Source organism: Silurus meridionalis, chromosome 14 (assembly GCF_014805685.1).
Source record: "Silurus meridionalis isolate SWU-2019-XX chromosome 14, ASM1480568v1, whole genome shotgun sequence".
In the NCBI taxonomy this organism is placed as follows: Eukaryota; Metazoa; Chordata; class Actinopteri; order Siluriformes; family Siluridae; genus Silurus; species Silurus meridionalis.
The window spans coordinates 12,219,682-12,242,560 of record NC_060897.1 but is presented as its reverse complement, the minus strand read 5'-3'; the positions used below and the strand labels follow the sequence as shown (position 1 = coordinate 12,242,560).

Genomic DNA, 22,879 nt, shown 5'->3' with positions numbered 1-22,879 from the left:
AATTAAATACCATTTATGACATTGATTCATTTTTGAAACAAAACATCAAGTAGGTCATCGTGGTTCATATTCAGAAAACATGTTGAACTTTATTTTGCTCAGGCTGTGCCCGGAAAGAAACTCCAAATTTCTGTCAGGCATCATGCAGATTTCCAAATCTTGGCTCACCTGTTGAGATGGAACGAGTCCCTGGAGCAGCCTGCACCTCAGCACACCTGCTGGAACCATCACCATCTTCCCTCTGACAGTCCAGCCCTGGCTCTGAGGCTGTGGTGGACATAGGTGTGGCTGAATTGGAGCCTAACAGCTCATCCTGAAATCAGCAAGTACACCCTCTTATTTAAGAAAACAACACAGGTTAAAGGTCACAGCTCTGCAATTACTTGGTGAGAGAGGGGACAAGAGGAACAACCAGGAAATACAGAAAAGAGTATTCAATTCAATTCGCTTTTTTTTGTAGTAACAGAGCTTTATATTAACAAAAACGCTTTTTATAAAAAAATAAAAATAAAATAAAGCAAGGTACTCCTTAGTCATTACAAGAGCCACATTCCAAGAGAAGCTACAAGACATCACACAAAGGCTAATACTAAATACAGCAGATAAGTTAATAATAAAAAAAACACAAGAACGTAACATAATTAACATTCAGAGCTCACTTGTGCACATAAAGACCACAACATAAAAAAAAAATCAACCGGAAAAAAAAAAAAAAAAAAGCAAAATAAATGCGTTTAGCAATTTATTTTTACACAAACCATAGCACTCCTCTTTAGAATTAATTTCAAAACAAGTTAAGCACATTGTTCTCTAAAAAGAAGTACAAATTTTTAGATTACACTAATTATAGCCACTTGGCAGGACTATGACAATAATACATTAGCATTGACATTTTTTGATTGATTAGTGATACTAGTCTAGTTTGATGAATGATTTTTAAGGTGAAAATGAAGCGGATTTCGTGCAATGGTACAACTAAAATGACATGCGGTCAAACGGTAAATTAGCTGTATGCAACCACATATATTTGTTTATTCATCTTGAGCAAAAACATTTATATACCCTAAATGGGACACCAATTACTCTAGTGATCTTGTGATCATTTGCTACTGCAGAGGACAAATTGTCTAATCCTTATCCAATAGTTTTTTCCCCAATATCCAATCCAATTTTTTGCACTATACATACTCTTCACTTCAGTGGTTGCATACAGCATGAGAAGTGGATGCTGAGAAGCTGCACATGAACCTCAACATCTGTGCATGATGGTGAAATAGACTGCACACACTCGGCTGTTACAGAGCCAACTACCTTACAGTCGTCTGCCAGCATATTCCCCCAAGCCTCCTGTGCACTATTACATTCGCTTTTCTTTGGAGGATCCTCCGCCTCCAGCTGCTTAGGGAAAAGAATTTAAGTGAAGCATGATTCATGGCATGATAACTGTACAATCCAGTATCATGAGTTTGGAAATAATCATAGCAAACTCATGCTTGTAATTATTTAACAAGGAAAAAAGTAACCTCTTTTAAACTTTAATTAGTTTGGCAAAACAAAGAAATTTTATTACAGTATATCTGGGTTTTTTTGGGACAAGTACACAGTATCATACAAAAGTCTTGGGTTTATAATATGAATATTACATTTGATGCCTATTGTATGTCTTGTGCACTAGTGTCATAAAAAATTGGAAGGGGGTCTGAAAGTCTTATTATACAGATCTCCTTTTGGAAACCTTCAGCATGTTAACTATTAGTTGGTTTGCTGAAAATACCAACATCTTTTACTCTGTTTATGATTGAATTATTGTATCCAATACTAAAGTCCTTGTGATGAAGATGTTACTAATATAATAAATATTTTAAAAAGTGCATTCATATAAATCTGTGATTACAGCTGGCACTGTTTTAAGAGCCACACTGTTACAAAAAATAAAGCAACAAAAAAATCATACTGTTGATTTTACTGCACTGTTCGATTATCTCAAATTATTTTTTTATGTAAAGTTAGATTTTAATGATTAATGTATATGCTTGTGTATTTGTTTAATATAGTTGAAATGTTATATTTAACTGGTTATTATGCAGTATAATAAATATTGATATTCAGAATATAAATCGTTTCTACATCAGCCTATAACTTTTGCATGGTATGCAATTGTTGTCTGTTGCTCAGGAAGCAGGCACCATGTTTTTTGCATCATGCATCATTTCTCTTTTTTATATATAATTAATGCTAGAACTTTTTCCAACTTGCTCCCACAGTATCCATCACACCCACATATCTCTTTAAATGTGTTTGTGGTTATTCACATGCATATGAAAGCATTTTAAGCATCAGTAACCACCAGACAGAAGAACCTAGACTGAATCTTGCAGCTTGCACTGTCTCAAGTTAATCATTACACTTTTTTAAATAATATTTTTTTTTTCATTTGCCTGGGTCTTCTGTATGGTATATTTTGTCAGGCATAAATACAAGTCAGACATAGATACAGCTCAAAAGCCAGTGAGAGGGAGTGTGTCACATGGTTTGAGATACTTACCTTTAAGATATTGGATTATGCTTCATTCTCCTGAATCCTAGCAACTAGACTTGATTTATAAGGGATTTATACCAATGCTTTTATACCTTAAATCTTCCTTCGTTAATAGTGTTGTTTGAGAACTTAGATCCTCCAATTACATACACTACCATTTGCAGTACACAAACTGCACACAGCTAAATGTTTGTGCATGTGTGTGTCTTTGACAATACAAAAATACGAAATTTTTACAGCCCTAACAGGCATGTAAGTGTGTGAATAGATGGAAATGTACCGTGATTGCACAGGCTCTTCTATACATCAGACAGCAACCTCTTTCTTGCTCCCGCCTTCAACTTCAAAGCCACATCATTACAAATGCCAAGTGCTCTACTCTGATACACAACACCAGCTGGCAGTTTATTAGCACCAGCATGCTAACACAAACATTTCCTGGAGCTTATGACCAAATCGCATGTCTGGGTTTTTGTATTCTGATGTTATGATTATCGTACTCTTACTAAAGTGAGGTTTGTTGTATTATAGTATTGATATGTAAGGTGTATGATCCCATAGCATTCTTTAGAGCATTAAGTACCTTGAGACTGGTATTCGATCGATGCTGGCTGAGATCAGTGAACCTCCATCCCTCTGTCCCTGGAGTCTCCGCTCGACCTAGAAAATCAGGTATCTGCGAGTTGTTCCCACCACCACCAGACATGGGAAAGATGCCCAGAGAAAGAGGTCGCTCTTTTCTAGAATACAGAGGTAAATCCAGGGATGTAGAGAAGACAGACAGAAAAACAGACGTTAAATTCTGAGCCTCTATATTGTGCATGTATATCACATAACCCAGGAAAGGAAAAAAAGAAAAAAATCACAAGAGGACAACACCATCATTTCACATTTGACATTACAACAAAAATCCAGTTATTACAGGCAACATATAATATTTATATAATATATCTTAGTAAAAAGTGTGATTGCAATATGTTAATACATTCAATGTATTTTAGGGCACTTATTTAAACATTAATACATTATATGAAAATGGTAAGATATAAAGTATCCCATTAGGAATAAATGACCAGTTGATAAAGATGCATTTTTTGTTCAGTGAAAAAACAACAGCTGTTCGGGCTGCAATTATACTGGCCACTTATAGACCAGACAAACAAGCTACTATATGTCACTTCATGTGTCTCTAATGCAGTAGTCTCCAACCCCCGGGCCACGGACCGGCACCGGCCGGTGGGTCAATTGGTACCGCACAGAAAGAATACATAACTTACATTATTTCTATTTTATTTATTATCTAATTCTGAACTATGTTTTATTTAGAAAAATTACCGGATTCTCTCTGCCACATCTGTCTATGACTCACTCTTGATGCATGTCAAGATGCCTCGGTCACATGTCTTCTCTCCATCCGCTACCTTCTTAAAGAGGCTGCTCCGGCCGTTAACACATAATACATTACCGCTAAATTAAAACCCTCAAACTAGCAAAATGAACAAAAAAAACAACACAGTGGATTCACGCTTATTATTATATTTAGAAAATACCAGTTTTTATGCCGATCGTATCATTTTATATAGTCTGACAATAAACCGGTCCGTGGCGCAAAAAAGTTTGAGGACCGCTGCTCTAATGTATATGTGGATTTTCCTAACAAACCTTATTTTTCTCTAAATAAATGTTTCTATTAGTCATGTTCTCTCCCCTCTAAGCTGAACAATGCTAAGTACGTATCAAAATGTAGAAAATTGTTGCAACTATATCAGTTTTTTTATCTTATATTTTTTATAATTTTCAAGAGCATCATATAATGTATATTCACATCTGCATGCTTTTGTATTTCCATTATGAATTAATAATTTCCCTAATATCTACAGTCCAGTCTTACCTGACCCTGCCCAGAGTCCCAGTATCTGAGGCCTCTCCTCCGGTTATCTGCAGGATTTTAATGCGCTCTACATGTTCCATGTAGTTATGAATCATCTGCAGGAAACAAACATTGATGATGACTTGAAGCAGATATTTAGTATTATAAGCTCCGATGAATAGGTAAAAGTGATAATCACCTAATACTTTAATTCTTATTAAATTTACACATATGTCATGGGCAAGTCTTTTTAACTGAGGCATAAACAGCATGGACAATGCTGGTGTGTTACCTCTGTGTGTCTCTGATGAAGAGAATTGTACTCTTTTTTGAGTTCAGCCTCCCGCTCCTCCAAACGGCTTACTACGAGTGATGAAGACAAAAAAGGCACAGAGACGGATAGTAGTAAGAAAGAGAATGGGTGAGAATAATTTTACCGGATGCTACTTGTTTTAAAACTCCCTTCATGTGACACATCAGATAAGCATTCACCCCCTTGCCTGGAAGAGGCAATGTTAAATTCTGACAATGCCACAGTCATAAGAGTCCTGAATTGGTCATTAGTCATGATTAGAAATTATGACATTACTTTCTCACCTCTCAAATAGAGATTTATGTTTTTTCATATTGTTTATGTTGTTACTCCACAATGTTGCATTAAGTGTTTCTGAGATTACATTCTTCACACAAATTTACAAGTGGCTTGACTGGATAGAGATCAATTATAATGCTCACATTTCTTTTAACCCTTTTAATCCATTATTCATTTTCATTTACAGGATCAGCAGTCAAAACCTTGTAAAGGAAACAGTCATTTAAAGGATTGTTTTACTACCATATTATGTGAAAGTGTTTAATCTGGAGCAGTTGCCATTAGAGAGGACATCTATTTGAATCATGTAGTGCTACCATTTAGCCACTTGGTGACTATGTAGTGAAATCATTTTTATGAGGCTGTTGGTGGAAATTTGTGAGCATTTCGAACACAATGTCTAAGACTGGAATCTTGACATGAGTACTTTGTCCTATCTTAGTGATGAAAGGTTTTAATCAATTTATTTTGTAAATTGCATTTAATTTGAGTCAGTGGCTCATAAAGCTTGACTCAGTGGATAACAAACAAACTTACTTTCGGCTTCTCCCATTATGGGTCGCCACAGCGGATCATCCGCATGTTTGATTTGGCACATGTTTTTATGCTGGATGCCCTTTCTAAGCAACCCTCCCCATTTATCCGGGCTTGGGATCGGCACTAAGAGTGGCTGGGGTTGGTTCCCTGACCGGGGATCGAACCCGGGCCACAACGGTGAGAGCACCGCATCCTAACGACTAGACCACCAGGGAACCGTGACTCAGTGGATACCAACTGTTTCATAAATTTGATGGAGAAAATATGTGTGGAAATTTTTAAATCTTGCACGTGAAGTTGGTCAGAAATGAAAGAAATTATATGTTCAACAATGTTTAGCACAAAATAAACATTGTCCGTATTGTTTTAGCATGTATTTGCAAATGACTGTTGTCATTAAAAATTGTATTACTTCAATGCATTTGGTGCATTTATTTAATTCTGGCAAATGTTCAAATGCTGGTATAATCCAATCTTACATAACTAGCTAAAATCTAATCATATATTCATGGTGGTTGTTGTGTCAGGTGCCAAAACGCTCACCCAAACGGTAGCACATTTCAAACAACAAAATAGACACAAATCATGTACACTGGGATGCAAATTGCTCATTCAATCAGTCATTTCTACTAAACTCTTTACTCTGGTCTGACTTACCAAATTTTATATTTACTTTTAATTAAGAAAATTGAACAAAGTAAATTCATTAGAGAATATCACAGTTATGTACAAAAGTTTGGTGAAAAAGTCTGTACACTTTTACCTTTAAAATTAAAATCTGTGTCTGAAGAAGTATTTCAGATTACAATTAAATACCAAATCCCAATAAAGAAAAATTCTATTTAAAACAATAAAATACAGGAATTTTGTATACTTTGTCTTCAGTGGAACTAATCTGCACTCATAAAAGATGCTATAAGCTTGTATAGATACATTAAAGTTATTAAGTAATATGAATTATTCAGTAACCAAAGCAAACTATTATCTGTATTTAAATAGTAAATCCTATAAGCAGTAAATATTTAAATGTAAATTTTGACTGCTTGGTCTTCTGTTTCTATACTGCTACCAGAAAGCAGTATGAATATGAATGTTTATGCTCCAGTTATGCACAAACTAGAAGAACTTTTTGTCACATCTCGAGTGGGAGAGGGGCGGTTGGGGGGCGACTCCATTTGGATGCAACACAAAAGTCTGGAGCAAAACTCTGTCAATTTGAATGGGTAATTAGCACATAAATATAACAATGACTAAATAAGAAATCCAGCATTTCACCCAGAAAGAGCCTGCTGTTCTTTGTAAATCCTTGTAATTCCTTACTTGTCGTGTCATTTCTTGCAAAGTTAAGTAGAATTAAGGTTTAGATTTCTGTACATACTCATAAAAATGAATACATGGCAAAAACTTGAACCAATTCAGACTTTCAGTTAGCTCAAAGTGACACAGTCCTGAAGCCATGGTGACGGAGTACTTTGATGTGTGGATGTGATGTATGGAGTGGCCTCGTGTAGTCTGCACATGAATGTAGATAAATAAATCAGCAGCTCCCATGACAACTCAAGCCCAATGAAGTCAAGATCCATGCTGTAACAGACAGCTGTGTAAATTTCCAATAAAATAAAAAACATAGGTATTATGTGTATAAAAATATGCTGCGAAGCAATAATACTATAGCAATAAAATAAAGCGCAATCAAAAATCACACAATTAATCATGATCATTGTAAAATCAATGATTAATAACAACCTATACATAGAAACTTTTGTACCTTTTAGAGCATGCTGTAAATGTCCTGGTCATGCTTTTACTGGACTATGAACTCAATGGGAACTATTCCACAGGCAGCATACATCTCTTGTGAATCATTCACTGCTCACCAGGGTTTGGCACTTTTCTTTACTGAGCACCAAATAAGACAGTTTAGGTCTACGCTTTGATACACATTAGAGCTTTATAATTCCCAAATAAACTACCATACAACAAAAGCACTTCCCATGGATTTGCAGCAGCAGTGACACAGTATACTCTGTAATCCTGCTAGAATGAAACTAAGCCTGAATATAAAGCTAAATAATACCTGTGACAATTACACTTGTCAGAAAGAGATAAAGGGCATGTGTGGTAGATGGTGTGACTAAAATTAGGTCATAGCCTAGATTAGCTGCACAATATCTGTGGAGGGGGTTGTAAAATCATAATGGAACCAAAGGCAAGGAAAAAGAGAGAAAAATGGAAACAGATTAACTGTTACAAATATTGCAGCTACATAATATAAACAAATTATTGGCATACCCCTACACTTACAATTAGTTTGTAATTAAAGTTTGGGAATAATATTAATTCCTGTTAATGTTTCCTAGTTAGGTTCCAAACTGAACTGAACTGAAAACATGACGGGTTGTGCTGTTCTTGAAAAAAAAAATAACTATGACAGGGTGCTGTAATGCGGCAGTTATTACATTAAATAAAATACAATTCACACATACAATATCAACACATACCAAAGTTTTTACATTTCTTCAATACCTCAGGAATTGGCATTTAAAATGTTTGTTTCTGTTATCGGTTATGTTATAGTAGCTATAAACAGTCAATCCCTAATCCACCTCTTAATGTTCTGTCTCTTGAAGTTAAGATAATAAGATAATAATATAATAAAATCACACACAGCCATGTGACAATGGCACCGAGAAGTCTTCTATCAATACAAAGCTCTGACTGCTACAATGCTCTGACACTGTAGTCTCATTCCTCAAATGCCTAATAAATTTGCTTCATACAGAACAATTCACCATACCAAATAATTTATTTGATTTACTTCTGTGATTAACATTTGAATCTGTTAATTGTTAGCTTTTCGTTATGTACATCATGCACTATAAAATGTCCTGTGTAAATTGCTATTACAAGAACTCATTAAAGCAAGTGCGTTAATATAGTTAACATATAAAAAGAGAAAAGTTTTTTACTTGTCGCAAATTTATTGACACAGTGAATTTATTTTTTCACATATCCCAGCTTTTTAGGAAGCTAGGATTAGAGTGCAGGGTCAGCCATGACCTTTTGATGAAGAAAGGGTTAAAAGCATTGCTTAAATGCCCAGTAGTGGACGTTTGGCTGTGCTCAGGTTTGAAACCATAAACTTTCGTTCAGTAACCCAGAGCCCTAACTGTTGAGGCTCCACTGGCAACTACCAGCACTATTGGAGCCATGCTTTTATAGAAAACAAATCAACATTGTGACTAATCAAACTGCTGTCATGTAAAGCAAGGTCATGTGGATGCAAGTGTGTAAAAAAGCCGATTTATATAAATGGCAAGGCAAACAATCCAAAGCAAAAAAATTAAACAGGCATAGGTTGGGCGATTAGCAAAGAACAAGAACCAGACTCATAAAGAATTCTGGAACTTGCCTGTTGTGCTTGGCGAGCTAGTGGATATTCTCTGACAATTATTATAATTGTATCATAATAATATTTTAACATGAAACAACATTTGTCTCCACCCCATATTACAAATAAATGTTTTTTTTATTATTACAATAATCAACTTAAAGTCTACATATGTAACATGGAATCGAAAGGGATATAAACAAATGATACAAAGTGCAATAATTAATTTATATTGAGACACATTCAGATTATAATAAACAGTGATATTAATATTGTATTGTCCTAAAACCTAACCAGCAACACTAAAACTGCTTGATAGAACCAATAAACACTGTGCAACATAATGCATAATGCCTGAGCTTAAATGAGGCATAGAGTGAGAACATGAAGCAGTACTTACTTTGATCAGCAAAGTTCTTGAGTTTTAGCTCCAGCTGGCGTGAATGTGAGTTCATCTTCTCCATGTGGTTTTGCAGGTCCTTTTTCTCCTGCTCTTGAGAGTCCTCAAACTCGATAAATTTCTGTTTATAGAGAACACAGTAATGAACATGAGATAATGTTAACTATTTAAATGTACATCCAATTAATTTCTGAATTTTTCTTCCAATATTCTGAATATCACAATATCACATTCAAATATTTCATGGCTTCAATAATATGTGTCGGTCTAGAAATCACATTTATAACATAAATATAATATGTATGCTACTCTGTTGCATTTGGATTGCATGTGAAAGCAACTGCATTTGCTTTTAATTTGCCAAACTAATCAATATAACTATGTAAGAATTACAGAACAAGCAGGAGCCACCAAAGATATGCACAGATTCTTACATTCTCATACAACTTTAGAAAGGACAAGCAGGTCAAAATCCACAGGATGTGTGACTTTTCAGTGGTTTCATTGTTTGACTTCTAATTCCAGTTTCCACCAATGACCAGTAAGTATCCGGAAAACAGCAGAGGAGACTGGACATCCTGCACTGCTGCTTTGTATGTTCCAGTATTTAATCTGTTTTCTAATGTGGAATGGCCATCAAAGTCTACTGTCTCCTGCCTTAATGAAGACCCAGCTTCCACCCTTACTAGACCCCATGCAGGTTGCGTTTCGTCCAAACCGCTCCACGGATGATGTCATCTCCACGACCCTTCATCTGGCCCTCACCCACCTAGACAACAGGACTCTTATGTACGAATGCTGTTCATAGACTTCAGCTCTGTATTCAACACAATCATCCCTCAGCACCTGATTGAGAAGCTGAGCCTACTGGTCCTGAACACCTTCCTCTGTAACTGGATCCTGGACTTCCTGACTGGGAGACCTCAGTCAGTCTAGATCGGAAACAGCATCTCCAGCACAACCACACTGGGCACTGGGGCCTTAGTGTTCATTTGGCGGATAACCTCACCTGGTCACTCAACACCAGCTCCATCACCAACAGCGTCTCTACTACCTGAGAAGGCTGAGAAAAGCTCATCTCCCTCCCCCCATCCTGACCACGTTCTACAGAGGGACCATTGAGAGCATCTTGAGCAGCTGCATCACTGCCTGGTTTGAGAACTGCACCGTCTCAGATCACAAGACCCTACAGAGGATAGTGAGGACAGCTGAGAAGATCATCAGAGTCTCTCTCCCCTCTTTTGAATCCCGCAATACCAACAGCATTGTGGACGACCCCATACACCCTTCACACACACTATTCACCCTCCTGGCATCAGGGAAGCGGTTCCGAAGCATTCGGGCCATCACACACACACACACACACACACACACACACACACACACACACACACAAAACTGTGTGTCTGATCTGTACAACCCAGACTCAACACACACTCATACTCACTTTACACATCCATGTCTTCAGTACCACTCACATTACATTACTTCATTACCATAAAGTGTTTACATACAGTCTTGCACTGTACTGTATTGTCTTGCACTGTCTTGTGTTGTCTTTTTCACTGTTTGCACCAGGTTGCACACGATGCACTTTATGTGGCGAAGACACTTACTAGGTCTTAGCCCTGTGTTTTCTGTTTTCTGTAATTGTTGTATGTAGCACCAGGGTTCAAGAGGAATGTTGTTTCATTTTACTATGTAATGCGTCAGCTATATATGGTTGAAATGGCAATAAAAGCTTATTAACTTGAAGTCCAAACCGAGCCTTTATTAAATATCACACCTATTAGTGCTCATTACTCTGAATAAAGGCCATACATAAAGAAATCCCCAAATCTGGACAAAAAATGTGGACTTCAATTGATAGTAACCTTTTATTATCTGTATTATCTGCTTTAGTATTAAAAAAACAGTAGCCCAAGCACTTGGTCACTGGGAGAAGCCTTTTGGACTAGCACCAAGTGGTACTCAGCTCTGCCCGTCACAACAAAGGATCATGTGATCCAGAAGTAATGGCATCCTGGAGTGTCTCACTGTTAGGAGGCTCTCCCTGATTTAGTGATTCCAAAGTTCTAGACTACCATAGGTGCTTCTGCTCTTTTTGTCATTTTTTTCTTCTCATCGCACTGCCAACACTACAAACTGCTTCATTGCCCTAAGAGCTAAACTAATGCAGAAGGTTCTTGTCACTTTATATCCATAAGCTACATTTATAAAAGAACATACAGGCCAGATGTTGCTATCAACTTATTAGTTTTAAACACTGTTCAAATAGCTGATTAAAAAAGCAACATGCAGAGCGTTAACAAAATATCTATTATAAAAATGTCACTTTATGGATGATAGAAAACTTGCAAATAGATTTTTAATAAAACTGCAAATATAAATGTAAATAAAAAAAACTCATACAATTATATTTTTTTCACAACAGAACATACAGAACATTGTTTTAACTGATGAAATGTAATGGTCCAAGGAAAATATACAGTTCACCAACCTGAGAAAAACTATGTCTACAAGTTGTGGAACAACTTCAGAATAATGTTCCTCAACATCAACTTTGAAGACTGAATATCTTATCAAAAGATTTGGAGAATCTGGGGAGATCACTGTGCCCAAGAGACAAGAGTAAAAATCAATACTAACAGCCTGTGATGTTTGGTCCCTCAGAAGTAAATATGGGTTTCGCTTTACAACACCATGATTCAGTAGTGGACATCACTTCATGGACTCAGTAACACCTCCACAAATCATTGTCTGTGAACACAATTCGCTATGTCATTCACAAATATATGTTAAAGGAGAGTGAACATCTGGCTTATCAGCAACTCTCAGGTTGAAAAGCAAAATATACTTTCATCCATCAGGAAAGGCCTTGCATATTTCAGCAAGACAATGCTAAACCGCATGATGTATCTATCAAAACAACATGGCTTCGTAGTAGGAGCGTCTGAGCGCTGGACTGAACTGCCTGCAGTCCAAAACATTCACCAACCGAAAATATTTGACATCATGCATAAAAAATATGATAAAGAACACCCAGGTCTATTGGGCAAGTAGAATCCTGTATCAACACAAATTGGACAACATTCTTCTCCCACAACTCCAGCCACTGGTCTCCTTAGTTCCCTGATGTAAAAAAAAACTGTTGTTAAAAGAAAAAGGGATGCCACGTGGTTAACATATCCTGTCTCAACTTTTTCTTGCATTTGGTTTAAACTTTTGTTGCCATTTTGAGTAAATTTTTCTATACTATGTTACCAACAATGCCATTTCTACCTAGAGAGTTTTGGGACAACATTCCGTTCCCAAAACTCCAGGAACTGGTGCTCCATGCTAGGGCTGATATCATATAAGGAAAATCTACTTCAAGGTTCAAGCATGACTGTTTATGCAGTCTTTAGGGAGTTATGCCCATGACCTGAATATTGATGCATGCAATTAAGGTTGGCTGTCCTAATTAATTTATGTTCATGCTCATTTTTTCAGGCAGAACTGTCACCAATCTTACACACATTTTTAATAATTTCATGCAGGAAACTCAAATTGTATTAAACAGAAGCCCCACTGCCGAGCTGGTTAACATGCGTTGGAGGTTTTTTAACCTCAAGAAAACTCAACCCCTTCATTTCCCCAAAAGATCACACTATTATTTTGTCCTAATTATAAGCAAGACAGGCTGTGAGGAAAATTATTGGCTTTTGCTGCAGTGATTGCCGAATGGTTTCCATGTGACAACAATATAATTATAAAGGCTTTGTAAAACCTTACTAGAAATTTGGTTTTAAGGAGTTTTCAAAGACCTTTTCAGACCACTACTAAGTGTGTCTATTAGCTGTCCTATCTTTTATACACTGCAAATGTGGGAAATTATCATTACATGTAAGATATGTGCCTTGTCATTTTCACACATACACATTTCTACCCTGATGAATGTGTATATGTACTGTTGCATACAACCAACGTCACATATAAGTCATTTAACAATTTTCTAGGGGGCTATTGTTCCATTTCAAAGTTTTGTTCTTGCTACTAACGGGCATTCGCTTACAGAATTTTATGCAATGCAAAATCTTGCATTGGAATGCAAGTGAGTTGAGGTCTGACTGTGACTGTAAAAGCAATAGTAGATATGATCATACTAATCAAACATTGTTGATGTGGGTGTGGTCATCCTTGAATGGATCACTCCCATCGGGATCACTAACAAACTACACTGAGCCTTTTATTTGGTCAGAGAACTATCTAAAGAAAGTGTATTATTTATTTTCCCCTCAGTTACATATCCATTATAGTTTCATTTTCTTCAACCCATGGATGCTGTTCTCATGCTAGCTAAATAAATAGTAATAAATAAATCTATTTTTATTTTTAAATGTGATGACTTTTTTTGATCTAACATATGTCACTTCTTCCAAATATGTCCATCTAGTAACAGTTAGAAAGATCCCAATCCGTAATAGTCATGCTGAGTTATGTTTGAAAAAGAATCCCGCCTTCTACTACTCTACTAAGATTTTCTGTATGACTCTGCTTGATTGGGAATGAATGAAGCTGGAAAGAGTGACACAATAAAGACATTCAGAGTGCTGACTCACTCAAGCTGCTCATGTACAGAGCAGTGTGGCCATGTCAGCTTGGACTGCCCAAACCGAAATCTCAACTATGTGGCTCTCTTTGGAAAAATCAGGCATAAAATAGTACAGAGTTTCAGTAAGTTACCTACATTACACAGCCAGCAAAATAAAAGTACAGATTGTAGAAAGCCTGAATATCCCACGACAGACTCACTACAGGAAGGAAGTTACATTGTGCTCTTATTTATACAAAAGTGATTGCATCATCCCTGCATAATGACAGAAGCTGTTCATTTTCTTATGAAACGTTTGAAAACTAGTACCTCGTTCATGTATAAAAATGTGAAAAGTTTTTTTTCTATTTATACCTAATGTTAAACAAATTATATATTAGGCAATTAATAAGAGCAAAAAAATTACTGACAGATTTTAGTCACTGTACAACAGTTATATGAATTTGTTGTATTGCCTAATGCTCACCCTACTAAAACCCAAAAATAAATTGTGCCTCAACAAAAACGTCTAGCTAAACCAGACAACATGATTTTCTTTCCACAATCTGCGTTTGATGTATAAGCAATATTTCCTCTCAGTAATCTTGTGCTGTAATAAGAAAACACTTGGAGAACTTATTATTCATATTATTCAGTTCATATTAATCATATTAAATTTGCTTCAGTCTGATATAAGAACTCTCATAGAAAAAACAGGAATGAATGAATTAATTAATTAATTAATGAATTAATTAATGGTACTTTAAAATCATACAATTCTATTCGGTACTATAATTTAAAAAAAAAAGAGTTTAGCCTGATTCATGTGATGTAATACTAAATCATGTCCCGTGTAGAACTGCTACTTTGCTAAGGCATGACTTCAAGTCGAGCAGACACATGGACACTAATTCTGCCAAAAAGCCAGCAGCTAAAAGAAGGAAGTGAAGACTGTAGCACATAGCACATACAACTGGAAGACAGTGGAAATTAGTTTCTTTGAAATGACACCATAAAGTGAACAAAGATTGGTTTGCTTTTTTGTTAAAACATTTCCAGACAATAGATTTTTGGTATACATTCTGCTAGCTTTCTGTATCTCAGGGCAGTGACACAGCAGATAGCATTTTTGCCTCATATCTCCAGGGTCACTGTTCAATTAATAACTGTCTATTTGCAGATTTACATGTTCTCCCCATGTTCATGTAGGTTTCCTTAAGGTTCTCTGGTTTCCTCTCTCTTTTATAAACATGTGGATTGGACATGCTAAATTGCTCGTAAGTGTGAGTGTGCCAATCCAGGATAACCTTTCCCACCTTGTGCCCAGTGTTACCAAAACCTTCTCCAGATCCACACTAACCCATTGCAAGATCAAGCAGCAACTTGACATGAATCAATCAATCAATAAAATATAATTTTGGGAGGTGATATACAATTTTAACTGAAAGTGCAGACTTTTTTTAAAGCTCTTAAAAAACTTCCCACTATTAAAATAGGCAAATATTACTGTTTCCCTTTAACAGTACATTCAGTAATTTAGTACATTCAGTAAAAGACATGATAAAAATCATATAGTACTATTGGGTTTTAGAATTAAGTTAACACAATTAGTCTCAGATGAACAACACATTAGATATTACATTGTCTTTTTTTATTATTATTACACCTTATGATTAAATAACTTGTAAAACCACATTCAGCAGCAATAATTAAGTAACCATGTAAGTAATTCTGTATGACTGTATGTATCATTCACTCGCATCGATGTGAAGGAATAGTGGGTCTCTCTCTTTTTTAACAGTTTTATTGATATACTTTTTTTAACAGTTTATTGCCCATAGAGTCTGAGATTTAACTCTTGGAACGTGTTGCAGTTTGTCTGAGCATTGCACAGTCTGGCTTTGGGGTGAATTTGCTGGGATATCCACTCCTCAGAAAATTGGCAACTTTCTTAAATGTTTTCCACTTGTGAATAATCTGCCTCACTGTAAAGTAATGGATTTGAAATTGTTTTGAAAATGGCTTTATAATCCTTCCCAGATAAATGGGAAGCAACAATTGCTCCTCAAAGATCATTGCTAAAGCCAACTTGGCGTTGTGTTTACCCACGCCTGAAAGCTCCAGACCAGCAAAGTACCATAACTTTGGCTTTTATAGTAGTGGTCACACTTGCTGATGAGCAGTTCAGTAGCAGTTCACTCAGCAGTACTATTGAAGCAGTACAGGTGTACTTAGCTTTTCACACATGGGTTTTCCATTTTAGCTTGATTTTTGTATAAAAAATATAAATAAATAATAATAATAAGATTGTGTAATGTCATGTGGTGGTGTTTATCTGGGATTGTATTTACCTCATCCTAAGACCAGACAAGAACTAGATAATTTTTTATTATGCTCTGATACACAAAACCAGAGAATTCATAGAGGGTGTACTTTATTTTCACATGACTGTATGTACACATTTCCCACCCAAGCTAGAAACTCTGAACCATGAAAGACAAAAGGATTGGCTGTATTATTTAAGATTATTATTTTTTCTCCGGTTTACTGATAATTGGGAGCCACGTAGACAAGATGGGACAGATTTATTGACAGCTACCCAAATCCAAATATTCCAAATCATGTTTGGACACCCCAACTTTAACCCGTGATGACATAAGAACTCTGTAGACCAGGTGTCATCACGGCTCAAATCAGCAGCTAAAAATTACTGAAGGTATTTAATGGTGTTCAGAGACTCCAGTTTTTAAACTTAAACCAACTTTTAGTAAAGGGGGGATTTTCAGACTACTGGCGATTGATCATTTTATTCACCCTTATGGTTCATTAGTGAAATGATGATTCTGACTTAATGTTTGAAGATGAATGGACAGTGGAGAGTGAGTTTATTTTATCAATGCTAAATTCACAACTATGTTCAGGATTGTGGCACTGGTCAAAAGATGTAATGTCTTTACCAGTAAGAACATTGGAATTCAAACTGGATGGGAAATGTAAGCGCAAATAAAGTGATGCATTTCAGAATGTTTAGTGGCCTAGCCAGACACTGCTCAGTCACAGAGACTCTGTCTGCCTGTCTGTCTGTCTGTCTGTCTTCCTCAAGCTGTGCCTTCTGACAGCATGAGGGAACAGAATGTATTTTTATCTCAAAGTAGTAACAGCTGCCTTGTGTCACCACGTTATTCCTGTTTACCAATCGATTCCTAGCCCATTATTAGACTCTGATCGCGCCTCTAGACCATGTGCAGCACAGGGATAAATAATAATAAGGGCTTGTAAACAAAGCATGTATTCTACAAGAAAAAAACGCGTCCAACTTCCGTTCTGTGAAAGGCCTGAGAACATTTCCATTAATGTGGATGTCAGGAATCACTGGAGTTTTGTTGATAAAAGCTCAACACACACAGACACACACATACACAAGCAGACACGCGCGCACGTGCACGGAGCAAGTGGCAGATGTGGCAAAGCAAAACAAAGGACGCTGATCTCTCGGAGAGCATCGCCGGACAAGGCTCACCTCCTCGGCGTGCTTCCTGAGCGCCTTCTCGCGCTCGTACTGCGTGATGAGCTGCTCGTTGTCCTCTTTAAGCAGTTCCAGTTCCACTTCGTGCTCCTGATTCTCAGCGAACACCGAGTCCAGGTTCTCGAGCACGGCCACGACGAGCGGCATCAGCTCCTTAACCACGTCCTCGTCGTATTTGCCGATGAGGCGCTCAAACTCGCGGTAGATGGAGCTGGCCAGGCCCGACACGCGCTCCGACATGATCGCCGACGTGCCCGGGTCGTCCTGGTACACCATTCCGTCCTCCAGCTCCATTTTCTTTCCCTTCCTGGCGCAAAACAAAGCCGATCTCTATTGCTTGTTTTTTTTTTCTCAGCGACCAGCTTCTTTGCTGTCTCCGTGGAGGTCAACGTGGCACAGTAAAAATCACGAAATCTCCACGGGCTTTGCCGGGAAGTCACCGCCGCTCGGGCCGTTACGTGGAATATCTGCTTTTCCTCCCCGTGGTCTCGGCTCACAACAGCTGACCACACCATCGCCGGTGACGTCACGCCCTCACAGTGCGCTCTTCGGGATTCAGTTCCCAGCGTTCACGAAGGACATATAGTACTAATAATAATTATAATAATAGCAATATTAATAATAATAGTACAAATAATAATAATAATAATAATAATAATAATTAACTATCATCATCATCATCATTATACGAACAACAGCCATGATTATCAACGACAATACTACTACTACTACTAATAATAATAATAATAAAAATAAAAATAATTATAATAATATGAACACTAATAATCATCATCAAACATACCAATAATAAGCCCATTAACCATCATCATAATCATCATCAAAGATACCAATCAATCAATCAATCAATCAACAATAATCATTATCCGAATCATTCAACAAGAATGAGAGTAAAAATAGCAAATTACAAAAATGCGGTAATTAATACGGTATTACCGTTGTATTATTATTATTATTATTATTATTATTATTATTATTATTATTATTATTAGCAGTAGTAGTAGTAGTAGTATCCTTATATATGTATACATGGGAGGGGAGAGGGTGTTCATGTATATGGTTAATGTGGTGGTATTTTTTATCCTAATTCTGCTTTAACAGTCTTAGTTAAGACCTACAAACACATTAAGGTTTTGTAACAGGAAGTAAAGCCAAATCTCCTGAAATGCATTGACTTTTACACAATCCTAATGTAGAAGAACCATTTTCGGATCATATCGAATAATTGCTGTGGTTAGAAAAGCATCAGTTTTGTTCAGCAAAAAAAAAAGTGAAATCACAAAAAAACGCAAGCTATGTTCTTCAATTATAGTTTATGTTCCACATTATTGCATCAGTAGAGTAATGTTTTGAAATAAATTCAGTGATTTTATTTTTAATTGGTATATAAGTTTAAATTATTGATCAAAATCAAGGCCACTTCCTACTTTAATGTAATCAAAGTTTTCCTGAACACATGAAATGTTCCGGATTGACCTCTAGGTGGTGTCTTTTCTTAAAATATATATATTTTATTCATACACTGAACCCGGCAGCGAATGTATTTTTTTCCCTACCCGTCGTTCCACCAAACCCGCCCTCTGCGATTCTGACACTTTGATTGGTCAGTATTTCCTAAAAGCTGCCCATTGATTGGATGTTTGAGTGGCCGTCAAGCAAAGACTATGAAACAAGTACTTTGAAACATAATAACCCGGGATGGGTCCGTACAAATTAAAAATGTATTTTAAAGCATCTTTATTTGCTTGTAGAAGTTATTATAAGTTAACACAATTTCTGTCCATTAATGAACGAGTCGCAGATTTGTACGATTTCTACGATGCCCGTGGTGTGTTTTCATATTAGGGAAGAATCGCACAACACACAGAATGGCGAATATGTTCTTCAGTTTAATGCAGATTACAGACAAGTATATATACACACTGAAAAAAGACCTGAGCTAAAACTGTTCTTGATTGGGTAAGAAGACATGGTAACCAGAGAAGTGTAAACCCAGACAAAGACATTCCGTGTACCTCACATTGTGAAGATCATGTAGATACTGAACAGAAAACATAGTGTGTTTAGAGAACTAGTATGAGTTAACACTAACACTAATACATGCATTAATTAAAGGATTGGTGAGAAATGTATTAGAGTTTTTCTTGGTTATTTTGTTCTCCAATTTCATTGTCTTTTTCTTTCTCTACGTCCAATCGATGGACGACTTCATGGTGGCGGAGGAGGAGGAGGCGTCGTTCTAAATACGGGTGGCTTGTTTTAGAAAACACGACTAAATTCTTACTTTTGAAAACCTGGCCATTTTATTTAAACCTTTTTTTAAAGTTAAAGAAATTGGGTTTTTCATATGAGCAGGTATCTGTATTACTTTCTTTTACATTCTGTTTACTGTGAGGGTGTTGGTGTGCTTGTCAGACTGACTGTGTTGTTGTTGTCGAGGGCGCAATGAAGAAAGTCAGGAAGGACTCGACATTATTACCACTGTTAAATATAACTGCTGTTGCTGCACAGTTTATCTATACAACATTTTTAGCATAATGAATAAATTTGAAGACTAAAACTATTAACCGTAGACCTTAAAACAGACTACAAGGAAAGTGTTTAATCCATATTTTCTTCAAGCGCTTCCTACTCATACTGAACTTTTTGGTCGCTAATGCTACTTCAGAAGGAGCTCAGGTTCGATACTGAAACATTAAATATATATATATATATATATATATATATATATATATATATATATATATATATATATATATATATAAAAGATATATATAATATGCATTTATTTTTTAACTGTAAATCCTTTACAAATCTTTCCAAAGGAAATGAAGTGCTGCTGCTGAAGGCGTTCCATTAAAATGTGAGGTTTAATGGAGGACTTCAAATGGGAATCCAAGGTATAAAGTTTTAATAAAATTATATATGCATTAAGGGGAATTTTGTCCCATTCAACAAGTCAGACATGCTGCCTTGTAGTGATACAGGTGTTCATTAGTTTTTTCATTCATTCATCTGAGACAAAACTGGGAATACCCCCTAGATGGGACACTGGTTTATCATAGGACACCGTTCTTAGATTTGTTCACATTTCGAGGCAAATTAGAGTAGAAACCCAGAAAAGACCCAAATGTCTAGAGTAGAAACACAGAAAAGACCCAGATGGAGCAGTTCTGAGGTATTAGTTCGAGTACAATTAAATCCATTTTTGTTGGCACTAAAGACAAAAAAGCAAGAGCTACATCTCATGTGCACAGTTATCAGTAGTCATTAAATAACCAACCGGCAATAATGAAAATAGACCAATATGACCATGCAAAAAAAAGTTTCTAAACTATATTTTTAAACATAAAATGTCTCCTTAACAGCTAATAAATATAAACTTAACAATTGGAACCCCTTTCTATTTAATATTTTGTGAAATGTATGTACAAAAGACGACCTTTGCAACCATTGTTATAATAAAGAATGATTTAAGTTTCTCATCCTTTTTCTAGATCGCTGTCTTCTTGAACAGCAATGCGGGAAAGTATCTGAGTGACCACCCCTTCATCACACTGGTGCTGCTGGTCTTTGCGGTAACAGCCTCAGTACCTGTTGGGCTTTTCCTTGCGTTTGCTGTTGTTACACTCATCACTATTACGGCGTATAGCATCTTTGTTGAAAGTAAGGGATGCGTCCAAGAGTGCAAATAAACCCTTAGACAGGATGTTGTTTTAGTGGACCAGTTCTCACTTACTGCTCACATTACTTTACTGTCCATATTTTCTCTACAGTATTCCTGCTGACTATTGGAGGAGTCATCTTGCTTTGCGTTCTCTGCTGTCTTGCGCTAGTGGCCTTCTGGATCTCTTGTGTGCTAAGCATCCTGTATATTATTGGCTCACATATCCAGAATTACTCTTTAATTCCCAGGTACCTTATCTCCCCAAAGTTACTTAACATTCTTACACCAATGTCTTATGCCTAATATTTTCCTTCTGCCCAATAGAGTACCTGAAAAGACAGTTTCCGCAGGAGACATGGAGACAAAAAAAGACCTAAATGACTGAGTGGTAATACAGTCAATGCATTAAGGTTGCACACCCTATCTTCTCTATTTATTACATCTTATATTTCAGTCAGTGTGCGATGGCATTCAAAAAACAAAAATATTTGTTACCTTTAAATCTTTTACATTTTTACTTTTTTATGAGTAGATTTGATATTTTATTGCCAGAAACAGCATACCCTATTGTGTTATACCCTTACATATACTGACCAGCCATAACATGCTTAATAGTGTGCCTTAAGCCTCATCAAGACAGTGACTCCAAGACCTAAAGGTGTGTTGTGGTATCTGGCACCAGGATGTTAGAAGGTCTTTTACATTCTTTAACTTGCAAGGTGGGGTCTCCGTGGACCAGACTTGTTTGTCCAGCGCGTTCCACAGATGCCTGATCGCCCAATCACCTAATGTTAAAAAATTCTTCATTCATCAGATCAGACCACCTTTTTCCAATAAGTCTATTGTCTAGTTCTGATGCTCGCACATATTTTAGCTACCCAGGGCTGTACACTATACACAGCACTATACAAGTGTTGTGATTTCTATTGTAGCCATCTGTAACCTTTTAATCAATTTGAGTTTCAGTCGATGTGCGTTTGAATCAGCCAAACTAGCCATCACTACACACAAGCATGATTGATTTTATTTTCCACAAGTGCTAATTTCGGGGATACTCTGGCATCATCTTTCCATCACAATTTGTCAATCACTTGTATGCTTGCCCGTCTGCCCACATCCACTTCAACAACCCGGGGAGGACCCCTTTTAACAAGATAATCGCTGTAATTTACTTCACCGGCCAGTGGTTTTGATGTTATGGCTGATCAGTGTATATGATACATAAAATAATATTGACCTGTCAACCCATTCCTGGACAATTTTTGTAATGTTGCAGAGTACATATCCTTTTAAAAGAAATGTAAGATTGCTGTTATTCCAGGTAATCAGTGAGGTCTGTGAGATTAATGCTTATATTTGTATAGGTCAACATTTACACGTGGGTATCTGATGCCTACTTTTTTTTTTTACTTTTTCTTTTTTTCCAGCAATATTTACTTCCTGCTTTTACTGTAGTTTATTATAAAGGATTTTTGCTTATGTTCTTGAATGCACTGTATGTGTAACTGTTGCACACATCTACACTTGAATTTGCTAAAAATTCTTCACATCCTACATCTATGTTGTAAGACACAATTTAGTTATTAAAAGAACGAGCTAAAAGCCTTTTCATTATAAATAAACCATGTTAAATTGAAATTTCCATGTTTTGATTAAATAGTGTGAAACCTCAACTGCATTAATATTTTGAAAAAAGGCAAAATGAGGGTTACACAACAAAAAAAAGAATTGGCCTGTAAAAAATTTTTTTATTGGAGGCGATAAAG

At 36.4% G+C, this 22,879-nt stretch overlaps 2 protein-coding genes across 14 annotated transcripts in view; one reads left to right on the top strand and one right to left on the bottom strand.

Moving 5' to 3' along the window:
• The window catches only part of spag9a (sperm associated antigen 9a), a 34,404-nt gene extending 16,465 nt beyond the window's left edge, over positions 1 to 17,939 (bottom strand). For 4 of the 12 annotated variants that reach the window (XM_046865851.1, XM_046865856.1, XM_046865854.1 and 1 more), the window contains exons 1-7: positions 17,423 to 17,937; positions 9,330 to 9,450; positions 4,702 to 4,772; positions 4,431 to 4,525; positions 3,123 to 3,279; positions 1,312 to 1,398; positions 169 to 313 (exon numbers count right to left, since the gene is read on the bottom strand). In XM_046865851.1, the coding sequence (XP_046721807.1) occupies positions 169 to 313; positions 1,312 to 1,398; positions 3,123 to 3,279; positions 4,431 to 4,525; positions 4,702 to 4,772; positions 9,330 to 9,450; positions 17,423 to 17,722 (976 nt within the window). In that variant the 5' untranslated portion in view covers positions 17,723 to 17,937. Of the gene's footprint in view, positions 1 to 168; positions 314 to 1,311; positions 1,399 to 3,122; positions 3,280 to 4,430; positions 4,526 to 4,701; positions 4,773 to 9,329; positions 9,451 to 17,422 lie in introns of all 12 variants that reach the window. The other 8 variants (XM_046865853.1, XM_046865861.1, XM_046865852.1 and 5 more) reach the window with 6 other exon arrangements.
• A 1,298-nt stretch (positions 17,940 to 19,237) lies between these two features.
• Positions 19,238 to 22,751, top strand: LOC124397123 (lipid droplet assembly factor 1-A-like). 2 transcript variants are annotated; one of them, XM_046866624.1, is made up of 6 exons: positions 19,238 to 19,801; positions 20,115 to 20,125; positions 20,272 to 20,346; positions 20,944 to 21,112; positions 21,223 to 21,361; positions 21,438 to 22,751. In XM_046866624.1, the coding sequence occupies exons 3-6, from the start codon at positions 20,320 to 20,322 to the stop codon at positions 21,496 to 21,498; spliced, it is 396 nt and encodes a 131-aa protein (XP_046722580.1). In that variant the 5' UTR covers positions 19,238 to 19,801; positions 20,115 to 20,125; positions 20,272 to 20,319; the 3' UTR covers positions 21,499 to 22,751. The 2 variants fall into 2 exon arrangements, with proteins under 2 accessions (XP_046722580.1, XP_046722579.1); XM_046866623.1 differs by lacking the exon at positions 20,115 to 20,125 and having other exon boundaries at positions 19,245 to 19,801.
• Positions 22,752 to 22,879: the final 128 nt, after the last annotated feature.